We start from the raw sequence: 16,083 nt of genomic DNA on the forward strand, positions 1-16,083 counted from the left end.
AGGAGACAACACGACTCTTCTGGTGAAATAATGCTGGTGGATTTATTTGTCCAAAAGTGTAACCAAAACAATGGGTACTCTGTCCCTTTAAGTGCAATAAACGTAAACAAAAACCTATCCCCAGTCGGGGAACTGACTAAACAAAAGTGCAGGCTATCTACCTGGCTGGCTAGCTAACCTAGTCCAGCCCAACAATGTTCAACAACACCAGTTGGCTCCTTACCTGGGAGCTTTATTCCCCCTTGGGACAGGAGCGGTCGGTCGGTCAACACTCCTCTGTCTTCTCTCTGTGCCGGAGAGAGATTGCTGCTCCAGAGGCATTTCCTCTTCCTGTTTTAAAGCAGGTGAGCTAGCTTAATTTGAATCACCTGTGGACTGCTTAATAAGCTGGGTTAACCCCTCGTCTACTGGAAAGCAGGCATACTGCCATCTCCTTCTAATGTATACAGAGTCAATGATCCTGTCACAATATATATATATTAATATAAATACACTGTGTATATATATATATATATATATATATATATATATATATATATATATATATATATATATATATATATATATATAATAATATATAATATTATTATTTTTATTATTATTTTTATTTTTACTGGTTCCATATACCTGGGGAAAATGTTCTTTCTAAATGGAGGCGAATACATAGTGTTAGTCTAGTAATTGTGTGACTACTTCTATTTTAATCACCATAATATAAGTCGGTTAAAAATATGTGTGTGTTTTGATTTTCATTTTCATCATTGGGATTGCCTTTTGGGGGTTATGTATTTGCAAGCTGTCCCCTAACGTGCAGTTAGCTCATTAAGTTGATGAGACACATCTGAATCACTGCTTCTTGCTTTATTCTATGCAGGGTACATTGCATCATTGAGCAACTCAAAAATAAAGCATGTCCTTTTTATTAAATAATAACAGTAGATTTAAATGGAATTATAATATACCAAGGATTAGATACTGTTTAATGTTTCATTTTAAAGGATTTTGTGTAAACCCCTTTAATCCCGTAACTCAACTCCAGTCCTCTAGATCCCCCAACAAGTCAGATTTTTAGGATATCCCTGCTTCAGCACAGGTGGCTCAATCAGTGGCTGAGTCGAAGACTGTGTGTGTGTGTGTCTCAACAAATGTATATGTTGGCCCATATTTACTGAGCTGTGCTATTGTATAAGACACCTTGCAGCTCATGCTCTCCCGCAGTGCTCATGCCCCCCCTTACCTTTGTGCCGGCGTCAAATGACGCAGCGGTGTCATGTGACGTGACGCGTCGCCCGAAGCCGGCTGAATCAAGGTAAGCGAGTTACAGAAGCCTCGCGCGGCCCCCGACATTTAATTTAAATGCCTTGGGGAAGAGCGTGGGGCCTCTGTAACCGCCGTGCCCCCCCAATAACCGCCATGCCCCCCCCCCCCCCAAAAAAAAATCTTGCGCCCCCCAGTTTGTGAACCCCTGCTTTATGGCATAGCACTGCTTAGTAAATAAAGGCCTATGTCTTTGCAGTTTTTCCTCCGTTGCACTATCATTTGCTGTTGATGCACCTGGTACCCAGGACTTGTGCACAGAGGAATACTTCATGTTAGAACAAAAAAGGCAGCAGGCAGAATTAGTGATGTCCTTCATTGCTCAGTGGATTGTGCCATTTCAGAAACAATCGTTTCACCGGCCCTAGAGAACACGGATCTGTGTTAGTGTATCAGTCCCTTATCTGAAATCCAGGAACATTGCCCGTCTGGTGCAAACCGCCAGATGCTGTCTTTCTCAGAAATTATTTCTGCTATTATTTCCAAATTATCATCAAAGAAGAGAACATTATTTGCATGGTGAAAACATATTGGGTAAAATGTGTCCGTTTTAAGTATGTATTTCTTGGAAAACCGAGTACAATTCAGGGGTGTGTTTCTGCCAAGAATAGTATGGAATTTCTGACACTCTGTTCCAGTACTCGGTCGAAGAGGTCTAGTCCCTAAAAGGACGTGATATTTAATAACCCTAAAGCCTGCAAAAGTTCCCATTTGATATGCACATTTAAACTGCAAACCCATGTTGTTCTCACGGTGTTAGATTAATAATATAGTGGCGAAGTGTGTCTATGGCTGTTCTGCATTATCTGGGCCTTTCCCTGCATCACAAGAAAAACATGCTGGGAAAATACTGCTCGCAGTTCTTCAGAGGAACTTCTTTTTCTTCCATATAATTGTACACAAGAAGTCATGTAAAATGTGTTTTTATATGGTTCTCACAAGAGGTATTACTAAAATCAACCTCTTCACTGCAGGGAAGTAGCAACGTGTTGTAAAGCAGTAGCTCATATTCGAGACAACCTTAAAAAGGACGTGCTGCCTGGGGAAGTAACACTGGAAAGGAATACACGTGTACTTTAAGCCTCAGGCGTTTTGCCACGTAGTGTGTAGGGACCCCCAAAAACATCAACAACTGCAGTGGCGGAAGCAAATGCACAAAATCAGCACGGCCGACCTTGTAAGATCATTGGGTATTCGTGCTAATTTGAGTTATGCATTATTTAAGAATAAGGTATCTTGGAAGATTGAACTATCAATATATATTGGTATAGATACTGTACACCATGAATATTATTAAGGGTATAAGTATAAGGGATATACAGCTCAACCCCGTTATAGCGCGATCCGCTATAACGCGGATCCGCTTATAACGCGGTTTGAGCGTGGACCCCGAATTAAAATAAATATATATATATATTTTTTTTGCACACACACTGCACACACTCAGTGCAGCACACACTCAGTGCACACTGCATACATTCACAGCACACTGCATACACTCACAGCACCCACTCACAGCATACTGCACACACTCACTGCACACTGCACACACTCACAGCACACTGCACACACTCACAGCACACTGCACACACAAAGCACACTGCACACACTCACAGCACACTGCACACACTCACAGCACACTGCACACTCACGCATACACTCACAGCACACTGCACACACACACAGCACACAGCACACTGCACACACACACAGCCCACTGCACACACACACGCACACTGCATACACTCATAGCACACACTCACAGCACACTGCATACATTCACAGCACACTGCATACACTCACAGCACACTGCACACACTCAGCACACACTCACAGCACACTGCATACACTCACAGCACACTGCATACACTCACAGCACACTGCACACACAGCACACTGCACACACACACACAGTCTCACACAGTCAAATACACACACACACACACTGTATCTTTAAGGGAGCTTGCTCTCGCAAGACGGAAGCAGAGCTGCCAGATTCCGGGTAAGTGCTGTTGCCGCTGCCCCACCGGGTCTGGGAACGCTGGGAGAGTTCTCAGCTTTCCCCCTCCGGCGGACACGGTACCACCACAAAAAAAATATATATATATTTATTTTTTTCGGCGGCCATTTTTTTTCCGCGACCCCGTTTATAACACGGTGGTCGCGGGTGGCCCCCGTGGGCCGCGCTATAACGAGGTTAAGCTGTATTTGGGAGTCCATCAATGTGTTTTTCTCTGGTAGACTTTGTGTCATTCCTAATAGGGACAATTAGACGCTACTCTGATATGGAGAAGCCGCTTCACAGCGGATTTAGAGAGGCGCTACATGATGCACAAATTCTGCATTATGTAGGAGCATAACCATTCTGCAAGGTCCAAAGGAAGGGTAAAACGTCACTTCAATAAATGATCTAGATAGTCCACTTCAATTCATGATATGTAACTAAATTCTTATGCCTGGCACTGCCACGAGCACATAATGGTGCTGCACATTTCAACAATGTTAGTTTACGTCTATACGTTTCGCCCAATGTGTTGATAACACGATTACTTGGTAAACCATTACATTTTCTTTTGCCTCAAAAGTTGGAAGCTGGTGTGGATAATGAACGGCAGAAATACTTGTTGAAACTTGAGGAAACAGAGCTCAAGTTTAAGGAAAAAGCAAAAATGGAACTAGATATTGAAAAACAAAAGCATGATGAAGTAATAAAGAAATTCCGAAAAGAGCAAGAGGAACTGGAGATGAAGGTTTGTTGGGGGCTGCTATGTTGTTAAGTTACAGACTGACTGAAGCTTATGCATGCCAGTATCTACGAGTTATTTTGACCTTTCTGCTGTCAGGAGGGCCAGAGATGCATTGATCATTGTATTGTTTAGTACTTGTAATGTACTGTAATTCCCTTTCAGTAACCTTCAGGATGAGGGGTTAAAGACTGAAATACAAGTGTCAAAAATCAGTGGCTCAGTCGAAGACATATCAGTTTAGCTATGTAATTGTTAAGTACAATTCATTTACAATGTTATCTAAACCTCTTCCACTGAAACGTTAAACAATTCTTCCAGTTATCTCACTGTTAATCATATCTGTATATCAAAAGGACTATAATGTCTATAAAAATGATGTGATTTGTGCATATACACACACACACACACACACACACACACACACACACACACACACACACACACACACACACACACACACACACACACACACACACACACACACACACACACACACACACAGCTTCAGCCATGCTCTCTCTGAAATACACGGAAATCAAAAAGCACAATGTAACATATCTAGCAGGATGGATATATTCCATTGTGCCTGTGGAGACATTTTGATGATCCAGATTCCAGCGTTGCCAATTATAACAGTGCCATCTGATATAAGCAGATTGTAAAACTCTCCCAGAGTGTACACAAATCTGGCATAACTCAAATGAGGAAGATGCACCGTTGGGTGAACAATGATCCAAAGCTAATTCCAATATATTCATTGTGTAAGAGAGAATATCAAATTCCATTCCTGGGTCCTTATCATTCAGGGATGACCTTTCAACTTTAGACTGCGCTTATAGTGACAGCGACAGTAACGCAACGTCGCGGCAAAACATATGTATTGCCGCCGTCGCATGCGCTTATAGTAGAAGCGGCGCGACGGAGCGATGGCTTGGTTGCGATCGCTGGAAGTCAAGTGAATTTGATTTTTCCAGCGACCGCAGCTTGCCGTCGCTGTCGCCGGCGACGGCACTATAAGCGCAGCCTAAGATAGGCTAGTTAAACTGATGTTACACAATACTAAATATAAAATTCGGAAAGCTTCTTTGCAATTGAAACAAAAGGTACAGTATACCAAACCTACAGCTCTAGTTACAATGAAGTCATACAAATTAGTTTCCCAAATGGTTGCTGGGTAGACATGGTGTTATGCAGGGTTGCATCAGCAGTTCTTACTACTACAATATACATCATCTAACACAAGTTTTTCCTTTTTTTACATGGTTTTGAAGCTGGGGGTCTCCAGAGCTGAACCCCATTCATTTCAGCTCCTGGTATCCCCTGCCTCTTAAGATACTTACCTCAGTAGGGGGTGTCAATAGCCGCTCGGTTAGAAGGGTTCACGTAATGGCGGAGTTTCAAAGCTCCCGCGCCTTGTGGGCCAATAGGAAGCCGAGACATCAGGTTCAGCTGCCTATTGGCTCACGTGACCGGCACCCCCTTCGGAGGTAAGTATCTCAGGAAAAATAAAGTTGTCTTCCAGCGCGGGGTCTTATTGCTCTTTTCCTTCCGTATATAAAACAAAGAACACACCACAAACAAGTGGTATAATAGGCGTCGACAATCAAATTCTTATCTATAGATGTGGTTCATGTGGTTGGACGTTTGTAAGTGTATCTATTACATCTTTTAACATTTTTTTTTCAATAAAACAGTATTATGCTATGTCTCTCTCCACTTTTTAAGGCAACAGCAGAAAGAACATAGAGGAGCACACACTACGGGAACAACACACAGGCAAGTGTTAAGTTCTCTACTTCTCTATAGATAAGAATTTCATTGTCCATGCCTATTATACTGTACCACTTGTGTGCAGTGTGTTCTTTGTTTTACATATACGGAAGGAAAAGAGCAATAAGGCCCCGCGCTGGAAGACAACTTTATTTTTCACAATATCACATATAAGGAGGAGTTTGAATAACCTCCTGGGACACCAGCTGCGGGACTCAAAGTAATTATTGCATTTGTCAAATAGGATTGGCGCCACTCCATTATCCTTTAAAGTATCTCGGGAAGCAGGGTGTTCGCAGAGAAATTAATGGGGTTAAGCTCTGGAGACCCCCTGCTTCATCCCTATGTTTTAAAAAAAAAAGCATTCATTTTTCCTTTAATTGACGTATTTATTCAGTTTAAACATGTTTATCTTATTATTATTATTAGCCCTACATACAATGTAAAAGATACTGTTAAATAATTAAAACACATGTAATTTATTATCCCTGGGTTTATAGATGCAATTCCAACTGGAACAGAGGAGAATAGATTCTTTACCATCTGGTTTACTGGTGAAATATTTTGGTTTAACTCACGCAAAAAAACATGTACTATTTGTGTCAAATGGCATTTTGTGGCGTAAAAGTGATGCAGGGAAATCTCATGTTTAATTGCACTTGTAAGCATAAGAAAGGGTTCAAGTCAAATATTTTGCCACACAGAAATAGAATGGCATTAAGATGTTAATGGTATGTATTAAAATAACTATATGTGTGTGACCAAAAAATATTTCACGTGCATCAAAATCGTCTGCCAACTTAAACAAGGCGTAAATCCTAAAAAAATCGTGCAGAATTAAGTTACAATGTATCAACCACAAATTTCTTTGACTCGACACGCATGTTTCAGTATACAGGTTAACAAAATGTATTATTTTCACAGTATGGTTAATATAAACAATATTACACTAATAATTGATATAATACTAATACAAAATATAAATAGTTATGTTTTAATTGAAATTGTATCAATCAGGTATTCAACATGACGTTAACTTAATTTCAAACAACTTTGCGACATACGTACAAAGTCATACAACGACCTTCACACATAGGACGCACATGGTATGAAAGCTTCTACTACTTTTTAGCACAACATTTCTGACGCACAATACAAATTCAGATATGATCTTAGTACACAGGCGCTGGTGAGTTAATCCTGAAGATTGCTAGTTCTATATAAGTCTAAAACCAAACACTCAAAATATGCAGAAAATGAACATTATTTGAATGTACTGTCTGTGTTAGATTGTTCCACGTGTTGTAATTTCAACGAGAATCTAACATTGTATTATACTTGTGAAATAATACACGGTCACTTATTCATTTCTTTTAGTCATATGCTATTGTCACACATTTTGATCCATACATATCAGCAGTAACTGCTAAAAGCAGGTTTTGTCATTAGAATGACGTTAAGATTAAATTTTAAATGACGTCTTAATGTCAGCGTAAAGGTATTTTACTTTAGTTTTGCCCCACCTAGGCAGTGATTGTAGAGAGAGATAGGAGTCTGTGGAACCACCCCACTATATACATAATCTCTCTCTCAGTTTCTCTCTCTCTCTGTTTCTCTCTTTCTCGCTTTCTCTCTCTCTCTTTCTCTCTCTGTCTCTGTTTCTCTGTGTCTGTCTCTGTTTCTCTGTGTCTGTCTCTGTTTCTCTCTCTCTCTCTCTCTCTCTCTCTCTCTCTCTGTTTCTCTGTCTCTGTTTCTCTGTCTCTCTCTCTGTTTTTCTCTGTTTCTCTCTCTGTTTTTCTCTTTCTCTCTCTGTTTTTCTCTGTTCTCTCTCTGTTTCTCTCTCTATTTCTCTCTCTGTTTCTCTCTCTATTTCTCTCTCTCTCTCTCTCAACTTGAACTATTAAGCAATTTGGAGTGCCTCCTCTTCGACCTATGATTGAAACTTATGTAACTCCCCATCTAAAGGATAACTAGCATGGTTAGCGTATGCTGGTCCCCACCCTTGGTTGCTATGGGAATCCAGACGTCAAACAAGGGTATTTAAGGAGGAGCGACAAGTCTAGAAGATTATGTTCCAGGAGGACAAGAGGAGAGGAGCCTTTGGGAGGAGAGATAGGGATGTTTATAATACAATTAACACAATACTACAGACCAGGCCCCCCCTTCTTTATTATGTTGTAGCTAGGGACAGTACCTTGGTTAAGTTAGGATCCCAGAAGAAGATTAAGGGAGTCCAATATAAGATAGGAAATATGAAAACGGCATGCCACAGAGGGTCTCCGTAACGAGGACTCCCTGGGTGTCGGTGGATCGGCTCAAAACATGGATCTGCATTAACCGTCCTCGGGGTTCATGGAAGTGTCAGTTCCTGCACTGACAAAAAGGTATTGAGGTAACTTGTATAGGATCTGCTAGGATTCCCAATTATTTTTATTTATAAAACTGTTTTACCAGGAAGTAATACATTGAGAGTTACCTCTCGTTTTCAAGTATCTGCTGGGCACAGAGTAATAACAATACATGGTTACATTAAATGAACAGGGTTATACAGTCACTTCACAGACATTTCATGGACAGATAGAGTTGGAAAATTGGGTACAGGGGTTAAAAGGACCGACGAGTTTCTGATTGAAATAGAGCAGCTTTGACATCACCAAACATCAGCGAATGGCAGCAACCGGCTCACACCCTTTAGCTGGCTGCGCCAGCACTACCGGGATAATACAGAAGGGTATCCCGAACAGAAATGGAGGGGTGCCGGGGTCTCAGAACAGTTAAGTAACTGAGACATATACTTCCATCTGAGTGTTAAGCATCGATAACAATAAATAAATTAAAAAAACGTACAATATTGTTTGAAGTGTGGTGTATGGTCCCCGTGCCTGGGGACTTGAATAAAAGTCTGTTGTATGACAAAAGTTCCTGGCGCCCATTATTCTGCAACCTTGCTATCGCATCGCCCCCAGCCGCCTGAATCCAGCACCCTGAGTCAAGCCACATATAACACCCCAATGTAATCTCCCTAGAAGCCGACAAGGAGGGTTACACTTCGATGTATCTAGGCAGTCTGCACCTGATATTTATTATTAACCTATTCATTATGCATGTACCCTGTTCTTCCAATCATGTGTGTGTGTTTATATATATATATCACACACACACTGATTTAGCAGGGCTTATTACACCCGATGGCAGGTTGTGATGTGATATTCTATGTTATCACTGCCACTACATCGCAGATATTCTGCATTTTAACGCGATATTCTGAGTTCTGAGTCTCCGCATAAATGCCAAATTTAGTGTAGATTTAGAGGATGATAATTGGGAAAAATCAGATAGTTTAGAAACTTTGAAAAAAAGATTCCACTGCATGTTGAGAGGAAATAGTTGAATGCACCAACATTTTCCGTGGTACTGTATGTATTAAGATAGTGCACCTTTTGTACGTTGGCCACCTAAAATGTATCACTATCTACAATGAATTTTCATATGTTAATTACAGCTTTGAACTTCATTCATTTCAAGCAAAAGACAATATGCTTTGTAAGGAACCCCAACCCTCTCTAATAGCTCATCTGAGATCAGATGCATTGTAAGGATCCCCAACCCTCTCTAATAGCGCATATGAGATCAGACGCAGTGTATAAATTCTGTATTTGGTACAATTTTCAAATTGGGAAACAAAAAAAGAAAAAAAAGCACAAGGCCCATAGAGTAGTATAGTCTAATTTATCCACAAGAAAAAACGGTTAAAAACACTTACAACAATACAGTTGTTTTAAGGCACTTCGGTACTGTGATAGACCGCAGGAACAGAGGCACATAGATAGTCTGATGGTCGGGGTGTTTGAGTCCTAACCCTCCTTCTCCTCCTCGAGCGACGAAGCCTGCACTTCCGTGTCAGGTGACTCGCGACGTCGTGACGCCGTGACGTCGTTGTGCAGTGTCGGACGGTGGTTGGGTTGGGGGCGGGCTTCAGTTCCCTCCAAACATGGCGCTCCTGGGGCTCTGCAAGCTGCGACCTCACAGCAACTAAGTGGGGGCTCACTGACACGGAAGTGCAGGCTTCGTCGCTCGAGGAGGAGAAGGAGGGTTAGGACTCAAACACCCCGACCATCAGACTATCTATGTGCCTCTGTTCCTGCGGTCTATCACAGTACCGAAGTGCCTTAAAACAACTGTATTGTTGTAAGTGTTTTTAACCGTTTTTTCTTGTGGATAAATTAGACTATACTACTCTATGGGCCTTGCGCTTTTTTTTTTCTTTTTTTGTTTCCCTATCTGTAGTTTCCTCTGGTTCCGAGGTTGGTTCCAGACCCTAAGAAGCAGCATACCCATAGCCTCATTCGTGATTGGACTCTATACCTATCTGCATGGGAACACGATTTTGGACATTTTTCTAAGTATCAAAATATATCTTTATTGTATTGTGTAAACCCCATCCTACATATGTGACTAATGTGTAAATGCCTTTACCAATTGTATTAATTTAGAGCGCTGGTGGATACTCTGAGGGACAGTGGGGTTTTTCCCATCTAGTCCCACATAGTGTCTAACCCATTTCAAACCCCTATTCACAATTTTCAAATTACCTGAAAATTTCAGGGAACGCTTTGGGGGTTCCCGGGGTAGCCCCCCTGGTTAAAAAACACTAATTTAAACCTACAACATACAAGTAAGGCAATATTTTCCCTTACAAACTTGCAGGTACCTGTGTTGATATCCAGTGCCTGTGATGAACTACACACAGAGATAAACATTCTGGAGAGGAAGTTAGTAGAGACCCAGACAAGACTCCGAGAAAAAGATACATTGAAAGAATCAGAAATCGGAAACTTGAAAAAAATGGTTTCTAAATTGGAGCTCTGCTTAAAGAGAGAGGAAGACAATAATAGCTCTGTTTTGGGGGAAATGAGGAAAGAAGTTTATGCAAAGTCAGAGGATCTGAAAGAATCTACTCAGAACATAAAAGAGTTACGGCAGCACCTTGACCAGATAAAACAGGAGGTACGTGTCAAATTATTACCATCTGCGACTGAACCACTGATTGAGCCACCTGTGCTGAAGCAGGGATATCCTTAAAACCTTACCTGTTGGTGGCCCTTGAGGACTGGAGTTGGCCACACCTGCCTATTAGCTTCCCTATATCAGAAAACTCCATGACAAGTTTAAAAGGACTACTTTGTGAATGGATATAACCTTCATTTTGAATAGTTGCCGATATAACATAATACATAACTATTAAAATATATATATATATTTTAATAGTTGCCGATATAAAATAATACATATATATATATAAAATACCAATATAACATAATACATATATATATAAATATATACATATATACATACATACATACATTACATATACCTCACAAAGCCAGTCAGCACATAGGTGTAAATGCAAAGACAGATGTTCATCCCATAGGTATTCAATGGAACATATTTACCAGGCCAAAGTCCAGCAAAAAAAGACAGCACACTGTGTAGTATAATCCAAACGTCTTGTATTAGAACAAAGAATACACCGCAGCCATTTTTTCGGTCCCATCCCTATGGATGGATGGATAGATATATTTAGTTTTTTAGGGTTTAGGCTAAAACTTTAAAAAGGTCTGGTTGTCTTGCTGGTCTTCTTAACAATATAGATGCAATCGATTTCACTATGATGTGAATAATACTAGTTAATCCCAACATGTACTCAAGATTCCTCTCTTAACTTGTCTTACTTTGTCTGATACATCTGAAGGCAGAAAACTTTAGATCCTCATCAGATATAAATACATGATTTAAATATTGAGGCACATATTTACTAAGTGGGGATATTCCATAAGAAAACTTCTGGCAAAATTAAAGTGAATGGGTGGTTACGTGTCTTCCAATGCAGGAAGGTGTCTTATGTCAGGGATGCTCAACTCCAGTCCTCAAGACCCCCAGGCCAGGTTTTAAGGCTATCCCAGCTTCAGCAAAGGTGACAATCAGTGTCTCAGTCTTTGACTGATTGAGCCACCTGTGCTGATGCAGGGATAGCCTTAAAACTTGCCCTGTTGGGGCGTCTTGAGGACAGGAGTTGAGCATCGCTGGCTTATGGCATAGCAGTGTTTAGAACATATGGTCCTAAAAGTATAGTACAGCAGCCATTAGAAAGATTTCTGTACTAAATTACATCAACATAGTTGTAAAATACAGAAGGCTGTAGCTTTAGGGAGATAATTAAAAATCATTTTTCACGTTTAAATGGCCCTCTTTGTGTGCTTATTTGCATGCTGCATGATGTTTTAGAAGCCAGATGATAGACAGTGAAACATAAATTCATAATCCCCCAAGCCCCATAAAAAAAGATCATATATATTTGATATATCTGTGTTGCAGCATTGAAAACAAGAGTAAGAATACCTTCATAAAGCAGGAAAGGTGCTGCTTTAAATACTAAGCTAATATTATATACATGGCAGGTATATTTGGTTATTGTAATATATTGCATTCTTAGCTTCTGAAACAGGAGTAAACTAGTTTCTCCTTGCAGAACTCATTCCTTCAGGAAACCGTGCGCCTGGAGTGTGAAGAACGGTATGAGCTTACCGAGGCTTTAACTCGGGCCAGAGAACAACTGCTGGAGCTAAAAAGAGTCAATGGAAGCTTTCCATCATCAGAGAGATCATTCAATCCAGACAGGCCTGTGCCACCTCACGCAATTACCCATACAGGTCAGAAAAACATGATGAATCTGTCATCAAGTAGGGGAACCGAGCTAATAAGCCTTCATGGAAACTTTGGATCTGGTGTCGCACCCAAGCACCGAAAGAGCAGCAGTATCAATTTGCCTAAATTGCCATCACCACATCCTCCAAAGGACAGAGCGTCTTCGGTCACTGATGCACGGCAAAAAATAACTGCAATTCTGCGAAGGAATTCTACTCAACCTTGATGTGTAATCCTGACACATGAACAGTAGTCACGTGTTTTTCCAGAGCTTTGGATGCACATTGGGGCGTACGGTGGTATTTACCCCTTGCATGTCGCATAACTGGTTTTATTCATTTCAGCTTTGTGATAAAATACTAAAATATTGGTATCAGGGCTAAAACCACAAAGAATCAACTGAATCATGACTTTTGTGTTCTCTTTTGCCAATATGTCTCACTAGTGTATAGAGTGCAAACCAGGGATTCTTATCTCCAGTCATCAAAAACCCCCAACAGGTCAGGTTTTTTAAGGATATCCAGTCTTGAGGACTGGAGTTGAGAATCCCTGGGTGACACTTGCCTTTCTGACACTCAAAGAATTAAATTAATCTTAATATAACAATGTCAATCTCTGAAACCAAAATTAATCTACAATTTATATATTTTTTTATCTTAATATCAGTTACATTTGCAGCCATGTCAGGCTAATTTCCATAACCCTTTGCGTGTTTTAGGTGAGATTAGGAATACTTTTTCTGACATTTGAAATAAATGAATGGTTAATTATAATACTACACAGATCAGATCTTGTTTGTGGATCAATTTGAATACCAATGAAGCATTTTGTATGTGGTTTATCATAGTCAACCGACACACAATACAGATTTGCAATATATGGCAAAAGCTTCATCCTTCTCATAACCTATTCGTGATCTCTCTATTGAAGTGAGTGGTGGTATAGCAGGAATGCCACATGGATATAACCCCTTCCCAGTCTCACGTTATATTACAGGCCAGGCTGGCAAGGGTTAAGTGGAGGCTGCTGAGTGCCACATTGATGTGCTGGCATATCATTATATAGATCTGTAGGAGTGCATATTACATCTAACAATACATTTCAATTAAAATTCTCATTAACGTGGTCTTTACTCAAAACACATTACAGCACTATGAAAATATTTTCTCTCTAATTTTCCGGTGTAGGCATAAAGCATTATATAAAGTCATTTTCCAATGTTCTTTATGAATGCATTGCCTTTGAATATACAAAGGGATTTATCCTTGTCACTAGCGACACAGTACATATTTGTATTATATAAATCCCCACCACAGCTGCCTTTCCTTACCTGTTTTTAATGTGGAATTATTAGCCGTTTCTATTGCTTGGATCGCATGTATATGTCTTTGTTCTTTGTGTGCACACTGTCCTTCGAAACACTACTAAAAAGATGTCAGACATCTGACAAATGTCTAATGTAAAGAGGCACACACCTGAAGTCTTGATCATTAATTTTAAAAGTGCAAAGAATCATGAGATTTAACTCTTCATTCCCCAATGAACGTGAGATAAATCCCTAATAACAGCTTTTTAGTATAAGACAAGATCATACTTTATTTTCCCAGCATTTACCTCTGGGTTTCAGTACGAGATAACATAACGCTACAGTTAGAGTGCTTCGGTCAGTGTCGGACTAGAGTATAGTCCGTCAGTTTATCGGGGTCCATGGTACAACTATAACAAACCAAAAAGTATAATATAATGTGTGTGTGTGTGTGTGTGTGTGTATGTATATATATATATGTATATATATATAATCAAAAAATAAATAGATGATACCGTACGTTCGTTAGCCACAAATATATATATATATATTTACACACACAGACTCCGATATGCATTCATTTGTGGATTCATACACATATATGCAGGGGCGTAGCTATAGCTCTGGCAAGACCCGGGGCCCCGCGCTCTTGGGGGCCCGCTCTCCTCCCCCCCCCTTCCTCTGCAGGTGGATGGGGCCGGTGCCAGGGGGCAGGACCTCAAGTAGAGCAGCGTGGGGCTGGAGCTGCAGCCTGAGAGACAGGCTGGGGAGGGGGCGGGGCCTGAGAGACAGGCTGGGGAGGGACCGGGGCCTGAGAGACAGGCTGGGGAGGGGGCGGGGCCTGAGAGACAGGCTGGGGAGGGGCGGGGCCTGAGAGACAGGCTGGGAAAGGTGAGAGGGAGGGGTTAAAGCACAGGGGTAAAAACAGACATGAAAGGGAGGAAGACAGAAAGGAAGAGAGAGAGAAAATGAAGAACAAGAGAGAAATACATAAGGGGGAGAGAAAGGCAAAGAGGGAGAAGAGAGACAGGAGGGGAAAGGGGAAGGAAAATATGCTGGGGAAAGAAACCTCAGGATGTTAGAGAGAGGGTGACGGAAAAATTTATGGGGGATATTAAATAAAGAGAATGGCATGTGTGAGAGAAGAGGGAGGAAAAAAGACATGAGGGGGAAAAAAGATAAATACATGAGGGAAGAACAGAGAATGATATGAGCAGTGTAAGAAGAGCGAGTTGGTGGGGGGGAGAAAGTAATGCTGGAGGGTGGAGAGAGACATGCTCGGAGGGCTGGAGAGAGACATGCTGGGGGGAGAGGAGAAAGAGACATGACGTGGGGAGAAGATAAAGATTCTGTGTAGGAAGGAGAGAGAAAGATGTGCTGGGGGAAAGGAGAGACAATGTGGAGGAGAGAGATGTGGAGAGAGACAGGCTGTGGGGAATGGAGAGAGATGTTGGGGGAAGGGAGAGGAGAAAAAGATGATGGAGGGGGGAGACAAAGAGGAGGGGAAGAGATGATGATGGGGAGAGGATGATGGAGGAGTGGGAGAGAAGAGGAGGGGGAGGGATGATGAGAGAGAGGATCAGGGACAGGATGGGGGAGGGAGAAAAAAAATCCGAATCTGAATGAATATGGCCCTGAATTTTTTTTTGCCCGGAGGCTCGCGCATGTCTAGCTACGCCACTGCATACATGTATATATAAATTCATGCATACATACATATAGTAATAGATGCAGATTAAGCTGACTCAGGCAGACACAAACATGCATTGACAGACATAGCAGTCGCGTTCACACACACAGGCTGCCAATCATCCAAGTCTACCCAAGATTTTAGATTTGATCAGTCCGAACCTTGAGGGACCACCTGTTGATGGTGCAGACCAGGGATTTCTTTGGATAACCAGTAAGCCAATCTGATGTTTTATTGTTCCACAGTCTCTGACACTAACCAAGACATCGCTGAGGATCTACTGCTGTTAATTATTTGTTTGCTAAACAGTGATGCATTGCTATGTAATAATGTCCAATAGGCGTGGTAGTAGCAGGTGCATACTGATACTAGTCATTTTATAATCTTGTGGTGCTTTATTATAAAATCCTTAGACAGGTGCTACTCAGAGATAGTATTTATAGACTTTTTAAAATGCTGCTGAATAATTTTATAAGCAAAATAAGAATGTAATTCTCTTTCACATAGTTAGCCATTGTTTCACAGAATATCAAGTATAAATGTTTATA

The 16,083-nt window shown here is 41.0% G+C and overlaps 1 protein-coding gene across 3 annotated transcripts in view; it reads left to right on the top strand.

Moving 5' to 3' along the window:
* The window catches only part of LEKR1 (leucine, glutamate and lysine rich 1), a 114,731-nt gene extending 101,797 nt beyond the window's left edge, over positions 1-12,934 (top strand). For all 3 annotated transcript variants that reach the window (XM_075570548.1, XM_075570547.1, XM_075570545.1), the window contains 3 exons: positions 3,903-4,067; positions 10,542-10,841; positions 12,364-12,934. In XM_075570548.1, coding sequence (XP_075426663.1) covers positions 3,903-4,067; positions 10,542-10,841; positions 12,364-12,765 — 867 coding nt within the window. In that variant the 3' untranslated portion in view covers positions 12,766-12,934. The remainder of the gene's footprint in view (positions 1-3,902; positions 4,068-10,541; positions 10,842-12,363) is intronic.
* Positions 12,935-16,083: the final 3,149 nt, after the last annotated feature.

This window comes from Ascaphus truei, chromosome 14, assembly GCF_040206685.1.
Source record: "Ascaphus truei isolate aAscTru1 chromosome 14, aAscTru1.hap1, whole genome shotgun sequence".
Classification (NCBI taxonomy): Eukaryota; Metazoa; Chordata; class Amphibia; order Anura; family Ascaphidae; genus Ascaphus; species Ascaphus truei.